Source organism: Poromitra crassiceps (genome assembly GCF_964638095.1).
Source record: "Poromitra crassiceps genome assembly, chromosome: 7".
Lineage (NCBI taxonomy): Eukaryota > Metazoa > Chordata > Actinopteri > Beryciformes > Melamphaidae > Poromitra > Poromitra crassiceps.
The window spans coordinates 57,867,487-57,890,151 of NC_139628.1; the positions used below are offsets into that span (position 1 = coordinate 57,867,487).

At 47.3% G+C, this 22,665-nt stretch overlaps 1 protein-coding gene across 1 annotated transcript in view; it reads right to left on the reverse strand.

Annotated features, from left to right (window-relative positions):
* actn3b (actinin alpha 3b) overlaps positions 1-22,665 on the reverse strand; it is a 72,278-nt gene that overhangs the window by 19,804 nt on the left and 29,809 nt on the right. The window contains exons 2-12 of the mRNA XM_083640247.1: positions 17,311-17,425; positions 16,417-16,536; positions 13,456-13,542; positions 11,615-11,702; positions 10,422-10,500; positions 9,448-9,529; positions 8,314-8,399; positions 7,865-7,957; positions 5,062-5,292; positions 3,200-3,347; positions 685-835 (exon numbers count right to left, since the gene is read on the reverse strand). Of these exons, the coding sequence (XP_083496373.1) occupies positions 685-835; positions 3,200-3,347; positions 5,062-5,292; positions 7,865-7,957; positions 8,314-8,399; positions 9,448-9,529; positions 10,422-10,500; positions 11,615-11,702; positions 13,456-13,542; positions 16,417-16,536; positions 17,311-17,425 (1,280 nt within the window). The remainder of the gene's footprint in view (positions 1-684; positions 836-3,199; positions 3,348-5,061; positions 5,293-7,864; positions 7,958-8,313; positions 8,400-9,447; positions 9,530-10,421; positions 10,501-11,614; positions 11,703-13,455; positions 13,543-16,416; positions 16,537-17,310; positions 17,426-22,665) is intronic.

The following is a 22,665-nucleotide window of genomic DNA, read 5'->3' on the forward strand; positions in this document are numbered from 1 at the left end:
ACCAAACTCATGTCAACTCATGCGTTTAGCTTCGCACGCTCAACCATTGTTTCTCTGGCTCGAGCCGCTTTCTTGTCATCAGTGATGTATGTAGAACTGTATGACATCATCAGTGATGTCAGACACTCTGTCTATGTGAGTGTGAAGGCATTTGCTAACTCACGCTCGCAATCAAGTAGTGTACTAGTAACTAGTCCTACTTATACTCCTACCACTTAGCCTCGCTCCTCAACTCTGAACAGACGGACATACAGCTCTCCAATTATAGCAGTGATATGCACTACTGTACCAGTCAAAAGTCTGCACACACCTGATTGAATATATTCTTCCTTCTCTAAAGCATTTTGATCTAAAGGCTTTTGCTTAAATGATTGAAATCTATCTATGAATTTCTTTCCAAAGTCTTTGCATTCCATCAAGGCAAAGAGCGGCTACTTTGAAGAATCTAAAAGAAAGTTTTCATTTGTTTAACTTTTTGCCTCATTCCATTTGTGTTATTTCCTTCAAATGTTTCGTTCACAGTTTTGACGTCTTTACTATTTTTCTAAAATGTGGAAAAACTATGACATCGGCTTAAAAATGAAGGTAAGTTTGTGCCAGTTCTCCCTCCGCTGCTCCTTCTCTCTTCTACCATCAGTTCTCTCTCCCCTCCTCCCTCCTCCCTCCTCCCTCCTCCCTCCTCACTTGAGCTCCTGGGCGATGGCAGCGATCTGCTCCACTCGGTCCTGGTGTGCAGCCAGGTCGCTCTCGAAGGCCTCGTGCTTCCTCATCAGAGCCCGGATCTCCATCAGGGAGGCCGACTCGTAGTCCTTCTGGGACAGCAGCTCCTCCTTACCTGCAACACGCACGCACACACACAGACGCACACGCCCACAAAGACACACACACACACACACACACACACGCACACACACACACACAAAGACACACACACACACACACACACACACACACACACGCACAGACACACGCACAGACACGCACAGACACACACACACACACAGAGGTTTGCTTGAGTGGCGGCATTTAGACGGAGATTTCTCACAGTGGAAAATCAAGATTAGCTTCCAACAATGGAAATGTAAAAATACGAATTGGAATTTGGAATTGAAATCATTAAATTGGTCTATGTATACCTTTTTTTTGGGGCTGTTTTAAGTTTGTATATTCTATATTCTGAAAAACAAAATGTTTAAGATGTTTCCTTACAGTTTTTAGCTGCAACCAGCAGCGAGGCTGAAATTTGGCATGGAGGTCAAGTGTGTGCCAGATCAGCTAAAAGGGGGGCGAGGGGGCGGGGTTTCACAATGGGAGAGGGTGACATCACAAATGGAGTGGATGACATCACAAATGTAGTGGTTGATGTCACCACAAAAAGTGCATTCAGGAAATTCACATATCGGGTCGCAGCTATTGCGAATTTGCACGTTATAAGCTCAACCAGCTTTTTTTGTATGTGAAATATTCTGTCTCTTCTACAGTCTTAAATTAAAAGTTACATTAGATTACTGATGTTTTTAAGATTTTCATCCTATCAATAATTACTGTGATATATTGTGTATCGAGATCATTTTTGGTCAAGAAAAAAGGTTATGAGCTTCCAACTTTAATGTCAGTCTGTCCTCTGATCTTTTGTCTTCCTCCCTTTCTCTGACTCGCTATCACATTTTACTATCTATTTAACATCTCCATAAATCACGCTATAGAATTTGATCCATCTATATAATTTTATGATCATGATTTTATCAAGTATTTATTTTTATGACTATTTTATGGCATTTTGTTCCTTATTAAGACGGCGTAGTGCGGAGAGAGGCATTTAAAATTGGAGGAGAGACGAGCAAGCGACAGGCTGCACAAGGTCAAAGTCCAGATTTTAAAACAGAAAACCTCCAATAGATACAGTCGATGTCTCGTCATAGTGGTCAGGGTGGGGTAAGTCCTCCAGTTCTCCCCATTCAGCATAGTTAGCATTTAGCTGCTAGCCCAGCCCAGGCAGACAGGATCGGGGATTCAACAACCGCAGTAAACGCCTGTGAAGCACTTTGTGAGTTTTCTCTGTGAGAAGTGCTATACAAATAAAATGTACTTACTTACTTACATATGAGGGGTTTTACCCCACTCGCGTGCCAGCCGTAGTAAAACTTTGTGGGCGTTCCCACACAGACCGACTGTATCTATATCCCTTTCTTTAATCTTTCCTTCAAGAACAAAATATTGAAAAAAGGATATCTTGATGGATGTGTTTTAAACTTTTCAAAATAAAATATATATGGAGCTTGGCAAACTGAAAAGACATTTCGCCTGTAGGCTTTTTGTGCTTTAATTCCAAATTGTTCCTCCTTTACCCGGTATCTCCTTTTTCAGGGTCACGGGGGACTGGAAGCTATCCCAGCATGCACTGGGCAGCCATCACAGGGCAAACGCAGATAAGCATACTATTATTATTCACGCTGTCTTTCATACCTACGGGCAATTTAGAGCCGATCCACCTGACTGAACCCAGGTGGTTCTTACTGAGCCTCTCCTTCAAAAACAACACTGTGATGCAGAGGTGGGTTAACCCTAACCCAGAGGTGGGTTAACCCTAACCCTAACCCAGAGGTGGGTTAACCCTAACCCAGAGGTGGGGACTCCAAGCACATGACTTGGACTCGAGTCAGACTCAAGTCACAATTTAATTTGCTTGAGACTTGACTTGATGCATGAACAGACTTGACTTGATGCATGAACAGACTTGACTTGATGCATGAACACACTTGACTTGATGCATGAACACACTTGACTTGATGCATGAACAGACTTGACTTGCACTTTGATGACTTGAAAAGTTTTCCAAAGTCTCGACTTGAAATCTTATTGTGTTTGTGTAAATAACTCGAAAGTGATGAGATGTCTTCCAGCAGAAGTCTGGATTTAAATTCTGTTTTCTGAATTTGTTTGGAACGACTGAATTTATTGGCGCTGAAACCGATTATAGAAATCAAACTCACGATGCTCTTACCAAGTTTTTTTTTCTCGTATGTAAAATCGTATTGCATTGAAAAGTCCAAGATATTTAGTTTTATTCAACATATTTAATTAATTGACTGGACTGTTGATTTGTTCTGACTTTTCTATTTAGATTTGAGACTTCAAATTAATGACATGGACTTGACTTGGTGTTGTATGTGAAGTCCACGCCCCTTCCCCTGCCTACCTGAGGTCCAGCTCTCGTGCAGAGAGCACTTCTGCTTGAACTTCTCTGCCAGATGGTCCAGTCTCTCCAGGCGGCGGATCTCCGTCAGCAGCCACTCCTCATAGCCCTTCTCCACCTGCTCCAGACCCTTCCACGCGTTAGCAATGTCCTGGAGGGGAGAGAGAGGGGGGGGGGGGGGGGGGGCTTGTCATTACAGCCACAGGGGATTTCAACTGCTTAATGTCCTAGAGGGATGAGGGGGGGGGGGCTTATCATTACAGTCACATGGGGTTTAAACTGCTTAATGTCCTGGAGGGATGAGAGGGGGGGGGGCTTATCATTACAGTCACATGGGGTTTAAACTGCTTAATGTCCTGGAGGGATGAGAGGGGGGGAGGGCTTATCATTACAGTCACATGGGGTTTAAACTGCTTAATGTCCTGGAGGGATGAGAGGGGGGGGGGGCTTATCATTACAGTCACATGGGGTTTAAACTGTTTAATGTCCTGGAGGGATGAGAGGGGGGGAGGGCTTATCATTACAGTCACATGGGGTTTAAACTGCTTAATGTCCTGGAGGGATGAGAGGGGGGGAGGGCTTATCATTACAGTCACATGGGGTTTAAACTGCTTAATGTCCTGGAGGGATGAGAGGGGGGGAGGGCTTATCATTACAGTCACATGGGGTTTAAACTGTTTAATGTCCTGGAGGGATGAGAGGGGGGGAGGGCTTATCATTACAGTCACATGGGGTTTAAACTGCTTAATGTCCTGGAGGGATGAGAGGGGGGGAGGGCTTATCATTACAGTCACATGGGGTTTAAACTGCTTAATGTCCTGGAGGGATGAGAGGGGGGGGGGGCTTATCATTACAGTCACATGGGGTTTAAACTGCTTAATGTCCTGGAGGGATGAGAGGGGGGGGGGCTTATCATTACAGTCACATGGGGTTTAAACTGCTTAATGTCCTGGAGGGATGAGGGGGGGGGGGCTTATCATTACAGTCACATGGGGTTTAAACTGCTTAATGTCCTGGAGGGATGAGGGGGGGGGGGCTTATCATTACAGTCACATGGGGTTTAAACTGCTTAATGTCCTGGAGGGATGAGAGGGGGGGGGGGCTTATCATTACAGTCACATGGGGTTTAAACTGCTTAATGTCCTGGAGGGATGAGAGGGGGGGAGGGCTTATCATTACAGTCACATGGGGTTTAAACTGCTTAATGTCCTGGAGGGATGAGAGGGGGGGGGGGGCTTATCATTACAGTCACATGGGGTTTAAACTGTTTAATGTCCTGGAGGGATGAGAGGGGGGGAGGGCTTATCATTACAGTCACATGGGGTTTAAACTGTTTAATGTCCTGGAGGGATGAGAGGGGGGGAGGGCTTATCATTACAGTCACATGGGGTTTAAACTGCTTAATGTCCTGGAGGGATGAGAGGGGGGGGGGGCTTATCATTACAGTCACAGGGGATTTCAACTGTTTAATGTCCTGGAGGGGAGAGAGAGGGGGGCTTGTCATTACAGTCATTACACAATCCAAACTTATTGTAAAGATATATATTAATCTGTTATTCTGGAATTGTTTTAAGGTTCGAATGTGCAATACAGACACAGATGTTTAACTTCTTCTTGTCTTCTGATTGGATCTCTTCCCAATTCGTCTCTTCCTAACATTTTTAGTCTAGTTTTCACCAGTGAGGGGATTCACAGGGGATTTAAACTGCTTACTGTACTGGAGGAGGGAGAGAGAGGGGGGGGGGCTTGTCATTACAGTCACAGGGGATTTAAACTGTCCTGGACGGGGGAGTTTACAATGAGTTTATAATGAGTGTTCTCAATGTAAGTTTAGTGCAGCCAAACACAGAGAGAGCGCTGCTCACCGACACCATCTTCCCCTCAGAGGGCATGAACGCGGGCCTGTTGCTGAGCCTCAGCTTGGTCTGCAGAGTGTTGAAGTTGATCTCCAGCTGACACTTCTCCTGGACGCGTGGAGGCTTGTGGACACGGCGGTAGTCTCTGAAGTCCTCCAGCTTCTGCTGCATGGCCCGCATGGTCTGCTCTGCTGCACGGTTCTCCAGCCAGGGGATGGTGCGACGGATCCACTCCAGCAGCTACAGAGGCCGAGTGAAGAGAAGTCACAATCAGAATCAGGACCAGAACCAGAATCACTTTTATTGCCACAGTATGCAAGTTACACCCTATGAGGAATTTGTCAGGTACATAAAGAAGCATTTCGGTCATTTTTATATTGCAGTATTATATACAGTATGTTCATGTGTTTGCACTTCTGTCCTGTAACAGAGTTGCACCATTTCCCCCTTTCCACTAACAGCACGACCTTGTGTCGGTAAAAGTCTTCAGGATGAGTTCTGCTATGAAAAGTGTTTTTACACTTAGAGGTCAGGATGACTCAAACAGGTTGGCACGGTGTTCAACAGGTCACGGAAATGAAGGATTTGTCTTCATTCATTTATCGCCAATTAATGGCGATTTTGAATTTTAGAATTGAAACCAGTTTTGTTAGATGATCAAAATCACAGAAGGAAAAATCATATACTTGATATACTTGTATTTACCTTCAACAAATAGGGGGAAAAAAGTGTTGCTCACTGAATGAACTTCCAATGAAACTGAAGAATGTGTGGCATAATTGCATAATAATTAGATAATTGTTTCCTATTTTCTTTACTTTATTAGTTTATTTGGTCAGGACCGGACACATTAATGAACAGTTACCTATACAGAGAATATGTCGGATTTAGCTAAAAGCTCATTTGTATCCGTAGTCCTCAAGTGTAAAGTTCCTCACACATCGGGAGCGTTCTTTTCGTGCGATTAATTCGCACGTCAATAATATTTTCCGAACCTATATCAGTCAATGCAACCGTGCATACCAACGGCGAAGTTTCGCTGAGCGTTATTGCGGCGTTTAATTTTTCGAACGATGGTCGATTTTTCAGAAATTCGCTTCCGACGTGTACACATCTGTGGCTGTGATTGACAGGTGGGTCAAAACTCGCATCGCAATTTCGTGCCGTATATTCGCATCGCTCTTGATGTGTAAGGACCTTAAGGCTGTCTTCTATTAGACCCCTGAAAATGTACTGTAATAATATGACACAACGATAATATGACACATTTATATATGATATAAACTAGACATTGTACATCTGTGCTCACTGGTGTGTTTGCTTATATTGTCTTCATTTCTACACTTTTCTTTGCTGCTTGTTTTAGTAATTAAGAGAGATCGGCTGTCTAAAAATCAGTGTGTGGAGCAATGAGGTGAGAGGAAGTCTGAATTAGTGTTGTGTGTAGGTTTGTGGAAACAGAGAGTGTTTGTGCAGCAGAGGATGAGTTAGTGTTGTGTAGGTTTGTGGAAACAGAGAGTGTTTGTGCAGTGGAGGATGAGTTAGTGTTGTGTAGGTTTGTGGAAACAGAGAGTGTTTGTGCAGTGGAGGATGAGTTAGTGTTGTGTAGGTTTGTGGAAACAGAGAGTGTTTGTGCAGCAGAGGATGAGTTAGTGTTGTGTAGGTTTGTGGAAACAGAGAGTGTTTGTGCAGCAGAGGATGAGTTAGTGTTGTGTAGGTTTGTGGAAACAGAGAGTGTTTGTGCAGCAGAGGATGAGTTAGTGTTGTGTAGGTTTGTGGAAACAGAGAGTGTTTGTGCAGCAGAGGATGAGTTAGTGTTGTGTAGGTTTGTGGAAACAGAGAGTGTTTGTGCAGCAGAGGATGAGTTAGTGTTGTGTAGGTTTGTGGAAACAGAGAGTGTTTGTGCAGCAGAGGATGAGTTAGTGTTGTGTAGGTTTGTGGAAACAGAGAGTGTTTGTGCAGCAGAGGATGAGTTAGTGTTGTGTAGGTTTGTGGAAACAGAGAGTGTTTGTGCAGCAGAGGATGAGTTAGTGTTGTGTAGGTTTGTGGAAACAGAGAGTGTTTGTGCAGTGGAGGATGAGTTAGTGTTGTGTGTAGGTTTGTGGAAACAGAGAGTGTTTGTGCAGCAGAGGATGAGTTAGTGTTGTGTGTAGGTTTGTGGAAACAGAGAGTGTTTGTGCAGCAGAGGATGAGTTAGTGTAGTGTAGGTTTGTGGAAACAGAGAGTGTTTGTGCAGCAGAGGATGAGTTAGTGTTGTGTAGGTTTGTGGAAACAGAGAGTGTTTGTGCAGCAGAGGATGAGTTAGTGTTGTGTAGGTTTTTGGAAACAGAGAGTGTTTGTGCCGCAGAGGATGAGTTAGTGTTGTGTAGGTTTGTGGAAACAGAGAGTGTTTGTGCAGCAGAGGATGAGTTAGTGTTGTGTAGGTTTGTGGAAACAGAGAGTGTTTGTGCAGCAGAGGATGAGTTAGTGTTGTGTAGGTTTGTGGAAACAGAGAGTGTTTGTGCAGCAGAGGATGAGTTAGTGTTGTGTAGGTTTGTGGAAACAGAGAGTGTTTGTGCAGTGGAGGATGAGTTAGTGTTGTGTAGGTTTGTGGAAACAGAGAGTGTTTGTGCAGTGGAGGATGAGTTAGTGTTGTGTAGGTTTGTGGAAACAGAGAGTGTTTGTGCAGCAGAGGATGAGTTAGTGTTGTGTAGGTTTGTGGAAACAGAGAGTGTTTGTGCAGCAGAGGATGAGTTAGTGTTGTGTAGGTTTTTGGAAACAGAGAGTGTTTGTGCAGTGGAGGATGATGTGTGAGACAGAGCATTCTTCTCACCTCACTGGCCAGCTTCTCATACTCCTCCATCAGTTTCTCGTTCTCCTGGTTGACAGCCAGAACCTTGCAGATACGGTTGGCAGCTGTCTCGGCCTGTGAGGGGGAGAGAGAGAGGAAGAGAGAGGGAGAGAGAGAGAGAAATTAATTAATATACATTTACTTTTACTGGAATGAAATCAGTCTGTGAATAAATACAGAGATAATATGTGCATCTGTCATATTAATTAATCTGGACTGTTGTTAAATCATATTGACAGTATTTTCTGTGCCAGTTGCTTCAATCATTTAAAAAGTAACACCATATTAGCATATAGCATTTTATCCAAAGCAAATGATAGTAGAAAATAAGCCATACGCTACTCAAGACCATATCAATTAATCAATCAGATAATTATTACATTGGTTTCTTTCCGATCAGTCTAACAGCCAATCATGAGGCAGCGTCTGACCTGCTCAGCGCCGGCAAAGGCGTGATAGAAGCAGGACACGTAGGTCATGATGGCCTTCTCGTCGGGCTTGGGAGTGTTCACAATATCTGAGGGGAGAAAGAAACACACCGTCAACATCGCAGAGTGTCCGGGGGAGAAACAGTCCAACCCGTTCTCACTCCGAGCGCGTAGCATATTGACGCTTTGTCCCGTCCCTTGTGCGTCGCTTGTTACTAACATGGTACCCTTGAGCGACACATGAAACGACTTGGGCTTTCCAACTAAACTCAATGCAAACCCATGGAAGTAATCTTTGACGCTTATGGCAACTGCTCCCCCATTAGCCTAACTGCTCCCCCATTAACGTCTGGAGGAGCTACAGTAACCTCTCCCAGACCCTAACCCTAAACCTAACCTCTCCCACCCCATGCCTAAACCTAACCTCTCCCAGACCCTAACCCTAACCTCTCCCACCCCATGCCTAAACCTAACCTCCCCCAGACCCTAAACCTAACCTCTCCCACATCCCACGCCTAAACCTAACCTCCCCCCAGACGCTAATGGGCGAGCAGTTGACTAATGGGCGAGCAGTTAGGATGATGGGGGCGCAGTTGCCATAAGCGTCAAAGTTGACTTCTATGGGTTTGCATTGAGTTTAGTCGGAAAGCCCAAGTCGTTTCATGGGTCGCTCAAGGGTACCATGTTAGTAACAAGTGGCGCATAAGGGACGGGACAAAGCGTCAATATGCTACGTGGTCGGAGTGAGAACGTGTTGAACAGTCTTCATATGAAAGTCCATACGTGTCTCAGATACACACTGCATCAGTTTCTGACGTTTTTAATATGATGAAGACTTTTTTTCCTCCGTTTGAAAAGAAAATGTTTCGTACAAAATGATTGTTGGCATGAAGTGAAGCTCAGTGAAGGCTGCTGTTAAAGTTACGAGTCACTTTAGGACCTTTGCTTACAAAATAGTTCCGTTTTTCAGGTCAGGGTCATCCCTGCGTCGGTAGATTATTTGAATGAGGTGCTTTTAAAATGCTTTCAGTGCATTTCTGGGCTGATGCCACCAGGACAAAGAGGAGAGGTTCTGGCTCTGCTGTGTTCTCACAGTCTGTAAATCAATTTGGGAGAAAGCGGTCTCCGCCTCCTCACCTTCAGCGTCCAGCATCTTGGGGATGTCCAGGAACTTCTCAGCCACCTCGAAGGCGGTGTTCAGGTTACCCATGGGGTCATCCTGCGCACAGACACGACATCCGCATTTTACCACATGACACCAACCTGACCCAGATATCATCATTATACCAAGCAAGTGTCCACAATCCACAACAAAGACGTGTCTTAATATCCCGGCTAAATATTGGTTTGCCGATGTAAAGTACTAAAACTCTGAGGTTAGCATCGCCTGGTTGCCTCGTCTGGAAATCATCTGGGTTTTTGGTTATATGCCTGAAATAAGATCTGTGGTTAAAAGTGTATCACCTTTGTGTTCAGCAAGATCATCTTCACAAATGAACACAATTTTCTTATGCTTTTTGCAGCTGGAGATTTTGGGTGATCGCATTTATGCTTCAAAAATTAAAGTATGTATGTAGTGAGTATTAAAGCAAATAAAAACAATTATCATTAAAAACAGTGAAATTCATATATAATTAGAAAAGTGGCACAAACTACTGTATTATCTATCGGCAGCTGTAATCCAACAATGTTGATATTGATATACTATCATCCCTACACACAATACTAATAATATGTACTTAATGTATTATATCCTAATCATACCAATAGATTGATCTTCCTCTTTTCATCATATCCTAATACTGCCAACACAAGCCACTGTCAAGCTACAACTTGAACTTGGACATTGACACGAGGACACTTCATCCTCTGTTGTGAAACACTAAACTATTGCATGAAAGGTGGAGAAGAAGGCATGAACTAAGGGAGGTGTTATGAAAGATAAGAGCACAGAAAGGATCGTCAGGCTGAGGACGAGCAAACCACCACACTGATCTCAGAGTGGAGACAGGACATGATCTCAGAGTGGAGACGGACATGATCTCAGAGTGGAGACAGGACATGATCTCAGAGTGGAGACAGGACATGAGGCAGAGGAAGAAACAGGGCACCTTTCTCAGTTTGGAGTAGTCAATGAGGTCGGGTCTGTGTCTGTGGATGAGGGCGCACAGAGCCAGGCCGTCCTTCCAACTGAGTCATCCAACCAGAGGAGAGGAGAGGAGGGGAGGAGAGGACAGGAGAGGAGAGGGAGGGAGAGGAGAGGAGAGGAGAGGAGAGGAGGAGAGGAGAGGAGAGGAGAGGAGGAGGGGAGGAGAGGAGAGGAGAGGAGGGGAGAGGAGAGGAGAGGAGGAGGGGAGGAGAGGAGGAGGGGAGGAGAGGAGAGGAGAGGAGGAGGGGAGGAGAGGAGAGGAGAGGAGAGGAGAGGAGAGGAGAGGAGAGGAGGAGGGGAGGAGAGGAGAGGAGAGGAGAGGAGAGGAGAGGAGAGGAGGAGGGGAGGAGAGGAGAGGAGAGGAGAGGAGGAGGGGAGGAGAGGAGAGGAGAGGAGGGGAGGAGGGGAGGAGGAGAGGAGAGGAGAGGAGAGGAGAGGAGGAGGGGAGGAGAGGAGAGGAGAGGAGGAGGGGAGGAGAGGAGAGGAGAGGAGGGGAGGAGGGGAGGAGGAGAGGAGAGGAGGAGGAGAGGAGAGGGGAGGAGAGGAGAGGAGAGGAGAGAGGAGAGGAGGAGGGGAGGAGAGGAGAGGAGAGGAGAGGAGAGGAGGGGAGGAGGGGAGGAGGAGAGGAGAGGAGGAGGGGAGGAGAGGAGAGGAGAGGAGGGGAGGAGGGGAGGAGGAGAGGAGAGGAGGAGAGGAGAGGAGAGGAGAGGAGAGGAGAGGAGAGGAGAGGAGAGGAGAGGAGAGGAGGGGAGGAGGAGAGGAGAGGAGGACAGCAGGATAGGAAGAGAGGGGTAGAGAGGAGGAGAGGAGAGGAAGCGGTGGAGAGGAGAGCAGGGGAGGACCGAAAAAACGTGTAGGTAGGCGGCAAATGGAGGAGCAGATGAGCCGTGAGAGTGTGAGGAGAGGCAGGTAGGTAGCAGAGGGGAGGGAGGGAGAGAGTAGAGAGGAGGGAGGGAGAGAGCAGAGGGGAGGGAGGGAGAGAGTAGAGAGGAGGGAGGGAGAGAGTAGAGGGGAGGGAGGGAGAGAGTAGAGGGGAGGGAGGGAGAGAGCAGAGGGGAGGGGGAAATAGAAAAGAAAAAAAGCATTAAATTCAAGAGGAAAAAGGAAAACGTAAGGAGGTAAAGCAGTGCAGTTTGGGTGGCTTTGTGGACGCACCTGATGTGGAAGTTCTGCACGTTGACGTTCCTGTAGGGGGCGGTCTTCCTCTGGCACCACAGCAGCAGGCCCTCCTTAGCAGACGTCTCTGGAGGAGGCAGAGAGGGACAGAGAGATATCACAACACTTGACTTGAAACAGGAAGGCAGCCATGTTCTTTTTGGGGGATGGTGAGAAGACGATATGGAGGGAAAGAGAGGTGAAGAGAAACACAGAGATTCTGACAGATTTGAGTGTGAGAGGAGGAGTTTAGTGTGAGAGGAGGAGTTTAGTGTGAGAGGAGGAGTTGAGTGTGAGAGGAGGAGTTTAGTGTGAGAGGAGGAGTTTAGTGTGAGAGGAGGAGTTTAGTCTTTGTGAGAGGAGGAGTTTAGTGTGAGAGGAGGAGTTTAGTCTTTGTGAGAGAATGGATCATTAATCAGCTTGTGTGATTGGGTAAAGGGCAAAACGACAGGAAGTTCAGGGAAACGTGTTGGACGACAGGAAACGTATCAAATGCAGATATGATTTATTGTATGTTGCAATAAATCACACAATATTCACCTTATGTTCAGACCTTACAGTGGGCCAAATTCTTCCGGGTCCGTCTAACACTTCCGGCGGTCACGGCACCAAATATGAAAGAACGTCATGAAGAAGAGAGTCGTCTAACGTAGCCTACTACTTTGAGCTCGGTACACAGCAAGCAAGCGGAGTATCCACTGTTAGCCAGGTCAGATAACGTTATCGTCGACAATGACGAGCACTTTCTTGTAAAACATACCTGGACTCCAACAAAGAAAGCTTCAGATAGTTTTCTCTCCTCTGAGGCAGCGCGAGCCATTAACATTAATAAAGACCCGCAGACGTTAACGTAATTCCCTGGAATGCGAGACTTAACGAGCCAGTTACATGGCGTTGCATTCTTAGACATTGCCGTTTGCTTTTATTTGGTATGTTACATACAATTGGCTAAATTATTAGTTAATTCAGAGTTAGATGATATTGGAGCAGCGCAGCCATTTTTTATTTTATTTTATTATTATTTTTAGCCGGAAGTCGTAGGACGGCCACAGAACCGGGTCAAATGGGCGTGGCTACATAAGGTGAATAGTCCTCAGTGAAGCTTACTGACCTGAGAGCAGTGTGTGTGTGTGTGTGTGTGTGTGTGTGTGTGTGTGTGTGTGTGTGTGTGTGTGTGTGTGTGTGTGTGTGTGTATCTGTGTGTTCACTGATGTGTGTTTCATGTGTAGCTAACTGTACATCTAAATATGAGGCATGTATAATTTGAATGTGTGTATTGTTGTGTGGCATTTGTACTGTTGGTCCCTCCAAGTGTGAAATTTACTATATTATATTTCTGCGATATACTGTGAGTGTGCTCGTGTGTGTGTGTGTGTGTGTGTGTGTGTGTGTGTGTGTGTGTGTGTGTGTGTGTGTGTGTGCGTGTGTGTGTGTGTGTGCGTGTGCGTGCGTGAACAGATTCTTCCTTATTTACAGTATATTGATTTCTTCTTCTTCTGTGGTTTTGGCTGATACTGTGTACGGGTGTGAAGGAGATATGAGGGATTTGAAAGAAAGCTACTGAGAACATTGTCAGCAACTGTGAATGGAATTGTATTAGTGCAGTTTTCACCAAAAAAGAGATTTTAACATTTGTCAGTTTGTTAACTGTCTTCTGAAAGTTCACCACATGTGTAATTATTTGTTCTTATTCAGTATAGTGACTATGTGATCCATTCTTCTTACTGTCTTTATGCTTTGTAAAGCATTTTATAATGCCCATGCATTTCCCACACACACACACACACACACACACACGCACATACACGCACACACACACGCACACACACACACGCACGCACCTTCAACGGAGATGTCCTGGATGGCAAAGCGCAGGATGATGGTCCAGATCATACCAAGGGTCATCTTCACGTTACCGTCACAGATTTCTGCAAAAACCAACACACACACACAGACACAGACACACAGACACACACACACACACAGACACACACACACACACAGACACACACACACACACACAGACACACGCGCACACACACGCACGCACACACATACACACACACACACACACACAGACAGACACAGACACAGACACACACACACACACACACACACACACACACAGACACACAGACACACAGACACACGCGCACACACACGCACACACACGCACACACACACACACACACACGCACACACACACATCAGTACTAATGGTAACAGACAACGCACACAAGCCTGAAGGCAGGAATATATGAGGCCTAGAAGAGTGAAGTGAGTCTGCTGTTGAAACAAGCTGAAGTGTTCTGAAGAGTTCTGAATCATCAAAGCAGGTTGAATAAAGTCCTGGAGAGATTCCCCTCTCAGCCCGTCTGTCTGAACCCACCTGCAGTCTGAACCACTTCCTGACCTGCGTCTGTCTAAACCCGCCTGCAGTCTGAACCACTTCCTGACCTGCGTCTGTCTAAACCCACCTGCAGTCTGAACCACTTCCTGACCTGCGTCTGTCTAAACCCGCCTGCAGTCTGAACCACTTCCTGACCTGCGTCTGTCTAAACCCGCCTGCAGTCTGAACCACTTCCTGACCTGTGTCTGTCTGAACCCACCAGCAGTCTGAACCACTTCCTGACCTGTCTGTCTGAACCCGCCTGCAGTCTGAACCACTTCCTGACCTGTGTCTGTCTAAACCCGCCTGCAGTCTGAACCACTTCCTGACCTGTGTCTGTCTGAACCCACCTGCAGTCTGAACCACTTCCTGACCTGTCTGTCTGAACCCGCCTGCAGTCTGAACCACTTCCTGACCTGTGTCTGTCTGAACCCACCTGCAGTCTGAACCACTTCCTGACCTGTCTGTCTGAACCCACCTGCAGTCTGAACCACTTACTGACCTGTGTCTGTCTGAACCCACCTGCAGTCTGAACCACTTCCTGACCTGTCTGTCTGAACCCGCCTGCAGTCTGAACCACTTCCTGACCTGTGTCTGTCTGAACCCACCTGCAGTCTGAACCACTTCCTGACCTGTCTGTCTGAACCCGCCTGCAGTCTGAACCACTTCCTGACCTGCATCTGTCTGAACCCGCCTGCAGTCTGAACCACTTCCTGACCTGTCTGTCTGAACCCGCCTGCAGTCTGAACCACTTCCTGACCTGTTTGTCTGAACCCGCCTGCAGTCTGAACCACTTCCTGACCTGTCTGTCTAAACCCGCCTGCAGTCTGAACCACTTCCTGACCTGTGTCTGTCTGAACCCACCTGCAGTCTGAACCACTTCCTGACCTGTCTGTCTGAACCCGCCTGCAGTCTGAACCACTTCCTGACCTGTGTCTGTCTGAACCCACCTGCAGTCTGAACCACTTCCTGACCTGTCTGTCTGAACCCACCTGCAGTCTGAACCACTTACTGACCTGTGTCTGTCTGAACCCACCTGCAGTCTGAACCACTTCCTGACCTGTCTGTCTGAACCCGCCTGCAGTCTGAACCACTTCCTGACCTGTGTCTGTCTGAACCCACCTGCAGTCTGAACCACTTCCTGACCTGTCTGTCTGAACCCGCCTGCAGTCTGAACCACTTCCTGACCTGCATCTGTCTGAACCCGCCTGCAGTCTGAACCACTTCCTGACCTGTCTGTCTGAACCCGCCTGCAGTCTGAACCACTTCCTGACCTGTTTGTCTGAACCCGCCTGCAGTCTGAACCACTTCCTGACCTGTGTCTGTCTGAACCCGCCTGCAGTCTGAACCACTTCCTGACCTGTCTGTCTGAACCCGCGTGCAGTCTGAACCACTTCCTGACCTGTTTGTCTGAACCCGCCTGCAGTTTGAACCACTTCCTGACCTGCGTCTGTCTGAACCCGCCTGCAGTCTGAACCACTTCCTGACCTGTCTGTCTGAACCCGCCTGCAGTCTGAACCACTTCCTGACCTGCGTCTGTCTGAACCCACCTGCAGTCTGAACCACTTCCTGACCTGCGTCTGTCTGAACCCGCCTGCAGTCTGAACCACTTCCTGACCTGCGTCTGTCTGAACCCACCTGCAGTCTGAACCACTTCCTGACCTGCGAGCGTCTGGAGACGGCTAACAGACAGACGCAGCGAGACCATCTGTGCTTTGAGAGGAGGAACGGTTTCACCCTCCAAAGCCCGTTTCAGTTTGGTTTTGATCAGTGTCTAGTTCCAGGAAGTACGTTTGGATGCATAAAATAATGCTGATAATATACAATTTGATCCTTTAAACGACCCTTTCAAAGTACATCACAAACGGTCTATTCTGCTGCAACCCGACAGCGCTGCTTCATCCAGAACCTTTACTTCCTGGAATTATTGAACATTTGCAAGGTAGAAAAAAAGGTCCATTGGAGTGAATGGAGATGATGAGACCCATATATCTCTATGGCTCTGCTTCTATCTACAGTAGCCTATATGCAGACGATACTGTTATTTATAGCTCTCAGCCTAGTTTAGCTGATACTCAAAGTGCTCTTCAAATGGATTTTAATGCACTTCAGAATTGGTTCTTATCTAATAAATTATGACTCAATAAAACAAAATGGTATAAAATGGTGTTTTCTACAAGACAAATCCTTCAATCAAAATCTAATCATCTCATTGTAAAGTGTAATGATGGTACTTCTCTGCATAGAGTCCATATATTTTCTACTGTACTGTTGCTATGACAACGATCAATATATCTTCATCTATTGTATTGATACAAAGCGGGTTGAAGGAAAGCAGGTTACCATGTGACTGTGGTTTAATCAAAGAGAGGATATAAGGAGAAGAGGCGTCACTCCTGTCCTGGATGCTCACCTTCAGCACCAATAGACACCAGCTTGACTCCCTTGCTGCAGATGAAGTCCAGGGCTTTGTTCACGTTGGCGATCTTGTGGAAACGCATCTTGCCTTTGTCGGGTTTGGGCAGCCTCTCACCTGCAGAGCACACACAGCTTTAGCACACAGCGTTAGCACACAGCTTTAGCACACACACCTTTAGCATACAGCTTTAGCACACACACCTTTAGCACACACAGCTTTAGTACACACACCTTTAGCACACACAGCATTAGCACACACACAGCTTTAGCACACAGCTTTAGCACACACACCTTTAGCACACACAGCTTTAGCACACACACCTTTAGCACACACAGCATTAGCACACACACCTTTAGCATACAGCTTTAGAACACACACCTTTAGCACACACAGCTTTAGCACACACAGCTTTAGCACACACACCTTTAGCACACACACCTTTAGCACACACAGCTTTAGCACACAGCTTTAGCACACACAGCTTTAGCACACACAGCTTTAGCACACAGCTTTAGCACACAGCTTTAGCACACACAGCTTTAGCACACAGCTTTAGCACACAGCTTTAGCACACACAGCTTTAGCACACAGCTTTAGCACACACAGCTTTAGCACACACAGCTTTAGCACACAGCTTTAGCACACACCTTTAGCACACAGCTTTAGCACACAGCTTTAGCACACACACCTTTAGCACACAGCTTTAGCACACACAGCTTTAGCACACAGCTTTAGCACACACAGCTTTAGCACACAGCTTTAGCACACACAGCTTTAGCACACACCTTTAGCACACAGGGTTAGGGTTAGTGAGTGTGTGTGTGTGTGTGTGTGTGTGTGTGTGCGCGTGTGTGTGTGTGTGTGTGCGTGCGCATTACTGAGCTCCACCTGATATGACCTCCAGCAGCAGCATGAGTTTGAGGCCATTTCTGAAATCCTCCTCAATGTTCTCGATCTGTGTGCCAGCCTTCCTCAAGTGGGAGTTACACCAAGCTGTGAAAGTCTGAGAGAGAGAGAGAGGGGGAGAGAGAGATAGGGGGGGGAGAGAGGGGGTGAGAGAGAGGGGGTGAGAGAGAGAGGGGGGGGGAGAGGGGGTGAGAGAGAGGGGGTGAGAGAGAGAGGGGGTGAGAGAGAGGGGGTGAGAGAGAGAGGGGGGGGGAGAGGGGGTGAGAGAGAGGGGGTGAGAGAGAGAGAGGGGGGGGGGGGAGAGGGGGTGAGAGAGAGGGGGTGAGAGAGAGAGAGGGGGTGAGAGAGAGGGGGTGAGAGAGAGAGGGGGTGAGAGAGAGAGGGGGTGAGAGAGAGGGGGTGAGAGAGAGAGGGGGGGGGAGAGGGGGTGAGAGAGAGGGGGTGAGAGAGAGAGGGGGTGAGAGAGAGGGGGTGAGAGAGAGGGGGGGGGAGAGGGGGGTGAGAGAGAGGGGGTGAGAGAGAGAGAGGGGGGGGGGGAGAGGGGGTGAGAGAGAGGGGGTGAGAGAGAGAGGGGGTGAGAGAGAGGGGGTGAGAGAGAGAGGGGGTGAGAGAGAGAGGGGGTGAGAGAGAGGGGGTGAGAGAGAGAGGGGGTGAGAGAGAGGGGGTGAGAGAGAGAGGGGGTGAGAGAGAGAGGGGGTGAGAGAGAGGGGGTGAGAGAGAGAGGGGGTGAGAGAGAGAGGGGGTGAGAGAGAGGGGGTGAGAGAGAGGGGGTGAGAGAGAGGGGGTGAGAGAGAGAGGGGGGGGGGAGAGGGGGTGAGAGAGAGGGGGTGAGAGAGAGAGGGGGGGGGGAGAGGGGGTGAGAGAGAGAGGGGGGGGGGGAGGGGGTGAGAGAGAGGGGGTGAGAGAGAGAGGGGGTGAGAGAGAGGGGGTGAGAGAGAGAGGGGGGGGGAGAGGGGGTGAGAGAGAGAGGGGGTGAGAGAGAGAGGGGGGGGGGAGAGGGGAAGTGGAGAGAAAGGGAGAAAGAAATGGATGAGACAGCTGGCAGTGTGGACACTCTGCAGACAGCGTCAGAGTCAGTCATCCTGACTTCCATTCACACACACTAGGGGTGTCACAATATATCGTCCCACGAAATTTCGCGATAGTAAAACGTCACGATATGTATCGTTGAGATGAAATCTCATATCGCAATTTTTTTTTTTTTTTTTTTTCAAAAATAGACAAAGAAACGTCTTGAAGTTCAATGTGTGGAAAGTAGTTCAGTTGAACAAGTCTCTGAAGAGACACATGAGAAGTTATACAGGAGAGAAACCATTCAATTGAGTTTCTGGCAAAACTGTTTACTTGACAGGAAAAACTGAAGATGCATAAAAAATAGATTAAGAAAAGTCTTGTTGTTTGAGTTTGAAGAAAAACTGAAGATGCATAATGAGAATTTATACTGCTGAGAAACCTTTTAGTTCAAAGTAAATCTAAGTGACGGTGTAACTCATTCTATTTCAAGATAAGCCTTATCTCCAATCTCATGTTTTTTCTAGTTGTTATTGTAATAACAATTTCCCACAACAGCATGTTTTGTATTTGTGCATTTCAAATAAAATACTACTTTTCCAGTCATATATTGTCATTATTCAAGTTAAAAAAAATATTGTTAAAATCGTATCGTATCGTTATCGTGAACCCAGTATCGTGATACGTATCGTATCATGAACTGAGTGTATCGTGACACCCCTAACACACACTGACAGTGACAGAAAAATACTGTACTTTACCTCTGCACAATAATCCTGTGGCTCGCTCGCTCTCTCTCTCTCTCTCTCTCTCTCTCTCTCTCTCTCTCACAATTTTTTCGACTATTTTTTACATTTTAGAATAATAGTAAAGACTAGGCTAAATAGGCCTTTGTTCACACTGGGCGCTGAAGCAGAGCTGAAGCTGAGCTGAACAGAAACAGAGTGTCATGCTAAACCGCTCACACAAGAAGCACTCTCTTTTCCTCTGTCAACTTGCATTGCCTTCATGCCTGCCTGGCAGCTCGGGTTCAGCACGCTGCACGCTTGGAGAATAGAACAGAATCCTGAACGATGGCTTCAGCGCGGCTTCAGCACGGCATGGCGTGTGGCTGGTGTGAACGCTCTCGCCTGTTAACAAGGACGCCCAAATGAAAGTGCTTCAGCGTGGCTTCAGTGTGGCTTTGGCGTAGCTTCAGGGAAGGTGAAGGCTTTGGAAATGAATCACATAAGATCAACTTCACTGTTGATATTCTGTCTAAGAAACCAACTTCAAGCATTTAGGCATCAGCCTTCACATCAGAACAGCTTGGAGAGGATGAAAAACAGTCAGTCAGGTGTCTGTCTGACTGACTGTGTGTATGTGTGTGTACGTGTGTGTGTGTGTGTGTGTGTGTGTGTGTGTGTGCGTGCGTGCCTGTGTGTGTGTGTGTGTGCGTGTGTGCGTGTGTACGTGTGTGTGTGTGTGTGTGTGTGTGTGTGTCTGTGTGTGTCTGTGTGTGTGTGTGTGTGTGTGTGTCTGTGTGTGTCTGTGTGTGTGTCTGTGTGTGTGTGTGTGTGTGTGTGTGTGTGTGTGTGTGTGCGTGCGTGCGTGCGTGCGTGTGTGTGTGTGTTTGTGGGGAGGTATTTGAAGCAAAAAGTTTGGAGGATGCGGGGGCATAGGAGCAGAATAAGTGCATGAGCTGAATAACTAACTACAGATGATGGTGTGGGTGGAGAGAGAGAGATAGAGAGATAGACAGACAGAGAGACAGACAGAGATAGAGAGAGAGATAGAGAGAGAGAGAGAGACAGACAGAGAGACAGAGAGAGATAGAAAGAGAGAGAGAGAGAGGACAGACAGAGAGAGACAGAGGGAGAGAGAGACATGTATAAATTAGCATTGAATTTATTATTTTCCATTACAGCACATTGCATAATAGAATCTCGAAATCACACTGTATGTGTGCGTTTACACGTGTGTACATTTATATCTGTGTGTGTGTGTGTGTGTGTGTGTGTGTGTGCACACACACACACACCATGTGCATGCCATGTGCACATATGCATGTATAATACAGTATGAAACTATGTCATCTGCTGCACTTGCACTGTGTGTGTGTGTGTGTCTGACTGACTGTAAAACTATGTGGGTGGACGAGCAACAAAGTAGAGAGAGAGAGATAGAGGGAGAGAGACCGTCGATCAGTGAGAGGGAGAGAGGGAGGGAGCGAGGGAGAGACCATCGATCAGTGAGAGGGAGAGAGAGGGAGCGAGGGAGAGAGACCATCGATCAGTGAGAGGGAGAGAGAGGGAGAGGGAGCGAGGGAGAGAGACCATCGATCAGTGAGAGGGAGAGAGAGAGAGAGGGAGCGAGGGAGAGAGACCATCGATCAGTGAGAGGGAGAGAGAGAGAGAGGGAGCGAGGGAGAGAGACCATCGATCAGTGAGAGGAGAGAGAGGGAGCGAGGGAGAGAGACCGTCGATCAGTGAGAGGGGAGAGAGAGGGAGGGAGCGAGGGAGAGAGACCATCGATCAGTGAGAGGGAGGGAGGGAGCGAGAGAGAGAGACCATCGATCAGTGAGAGGGAGAGAGAGGGAGAGGGAGCGAGGGAGAGAGACCATCGATCAGTGAGAGGGAGAGAGAGGGAGAGGGAGCGAGGGAGAGAGACCATCGATCAGTGAGAGGGAGAGAGAGGGAGCGAGGGAGAGAGACCATCGATCAGTGAGAGGGAGAGAGAGAGAGGGAGCGAGGGAGAGAGACCATCGATCAGTGAGAGGGAGAGAGGGAGTGAGGGAGAGAGACCATCGATCAGTGAGAGGGAGAGAGAGAGAGAGGGAGCGAGGGAGAGAGACCATCGATCAGTGAGAGGGAGAGAGGGAGTGAGGGAGAGAGACCATCGATCAGTGAGAGGGAGAGAGAGAGAGAGAGAGAGGGAGTGAGGGAGAGAGACCATCGATCAGTGAGAGGGAGAGAGGGAGTGAGGGAGAGAGACCATCGATCAGTGAGAGGGAGAGAGAGAGAGGGAGTGAGGGAGAGAGACCATCGATCAGTGAGAGGGAGAGAGAGAGAGGGAGTGAGGGAGAGAGACCATCGATCAGTGAGAGGGAGAGAGAGAGAGGGAGTGAGGGAGAGAGACCATCGATCAGTGAGAGGGAGAGAGAGAGAGAGGGAGCGAGGGAGAGAGACCATCGATCAGTGAGAGAGAGAGAGAGAGGGAGTGAGGGAGAGAGACCATCGATCAGTGAGAGAGAGATAATTGGAGGTGTGAAAAAAGAGGGCATTAACAGAGAGATGGTGCAGTGGATTGGGAGAAAGAGAGACTACATTATCGGCTGATCGGCAGAGAGAGAGAGAGAGAGAGAGAGAGAGAGAGAGAGAGAGAGAGAGAGAGAGAGAGACAAAGACAATGACTGGTGGGCAAAGAGTGAGACATGAAAATTGCAAAGCTGCGCAAAACGCCTCAATATCCTTCGTCTTTTGACCAGTGGGCTAGCTCCTAGCTCCTAGCTGCTAGCTCCTAGCTGCTAGCTCCTAGCTGCTAGCTCCTAGCTCCCTGGCTGCTAGCTGCTAGCTTCTAGCTGCTCGCTCCGTCTGTGAGGCCAATGCAGAAGTAATGTAAAAACTGTATTCTATTGAATGGCCTGCAGGGGGCAACTCCACTGGATGCAAAATGTCCGGCTACATGGAAGTGAATGGGGAAATGGCACTACTTTTCAACTGAGTTATGATATATTTACAATAGATATTTCTGATACCAAAGTACACGTGAATAATAGGGAAGCATCAAAGACGCTAGTATACCGGTTGCTCACGGTTAAGTCAGAAAGAATAAAACCGAAACTTCCCGTTACAAATTTCAAAATAAAGATATACCATTGCAACCGTTTTGTGCGTGCGATCCGAAATACCCCAAGTACCAAAGAGGAAATAAAGAACACATTTGCATAGAAACCTGTTTTAAATTAACGTAATGTTGTGGCTTCGAAAAGTCAATTTCAACCCGTAGTGAGTCATGCAGTGATTTTATTTTGGAAACTAACTAGCCATATGGTTAGTATGGTCACGTCAGTTTGCTGGGTTATTTGTGTTGTGGGTTCAAGACGATACCGTCTTCTAACTTGAAAGACGTGAGTTTGCTGGGCGCACAGTTGGGTGTAATGCATTTCATTGAGTTTTTCAGTTGTGATAAACAATCGTAATGAAAAAGTTGTGTAGTATAAACTCCCCAGTCTTTTAATAATCAGTTAAGATTTCAAAGTCGTCTAGTCTATCTAGGCTATAAAACAGATGACAAAGCAGACTATGTTTTAGGACGTGATTGACAGGTGGCCTGTCCAGTGATCGT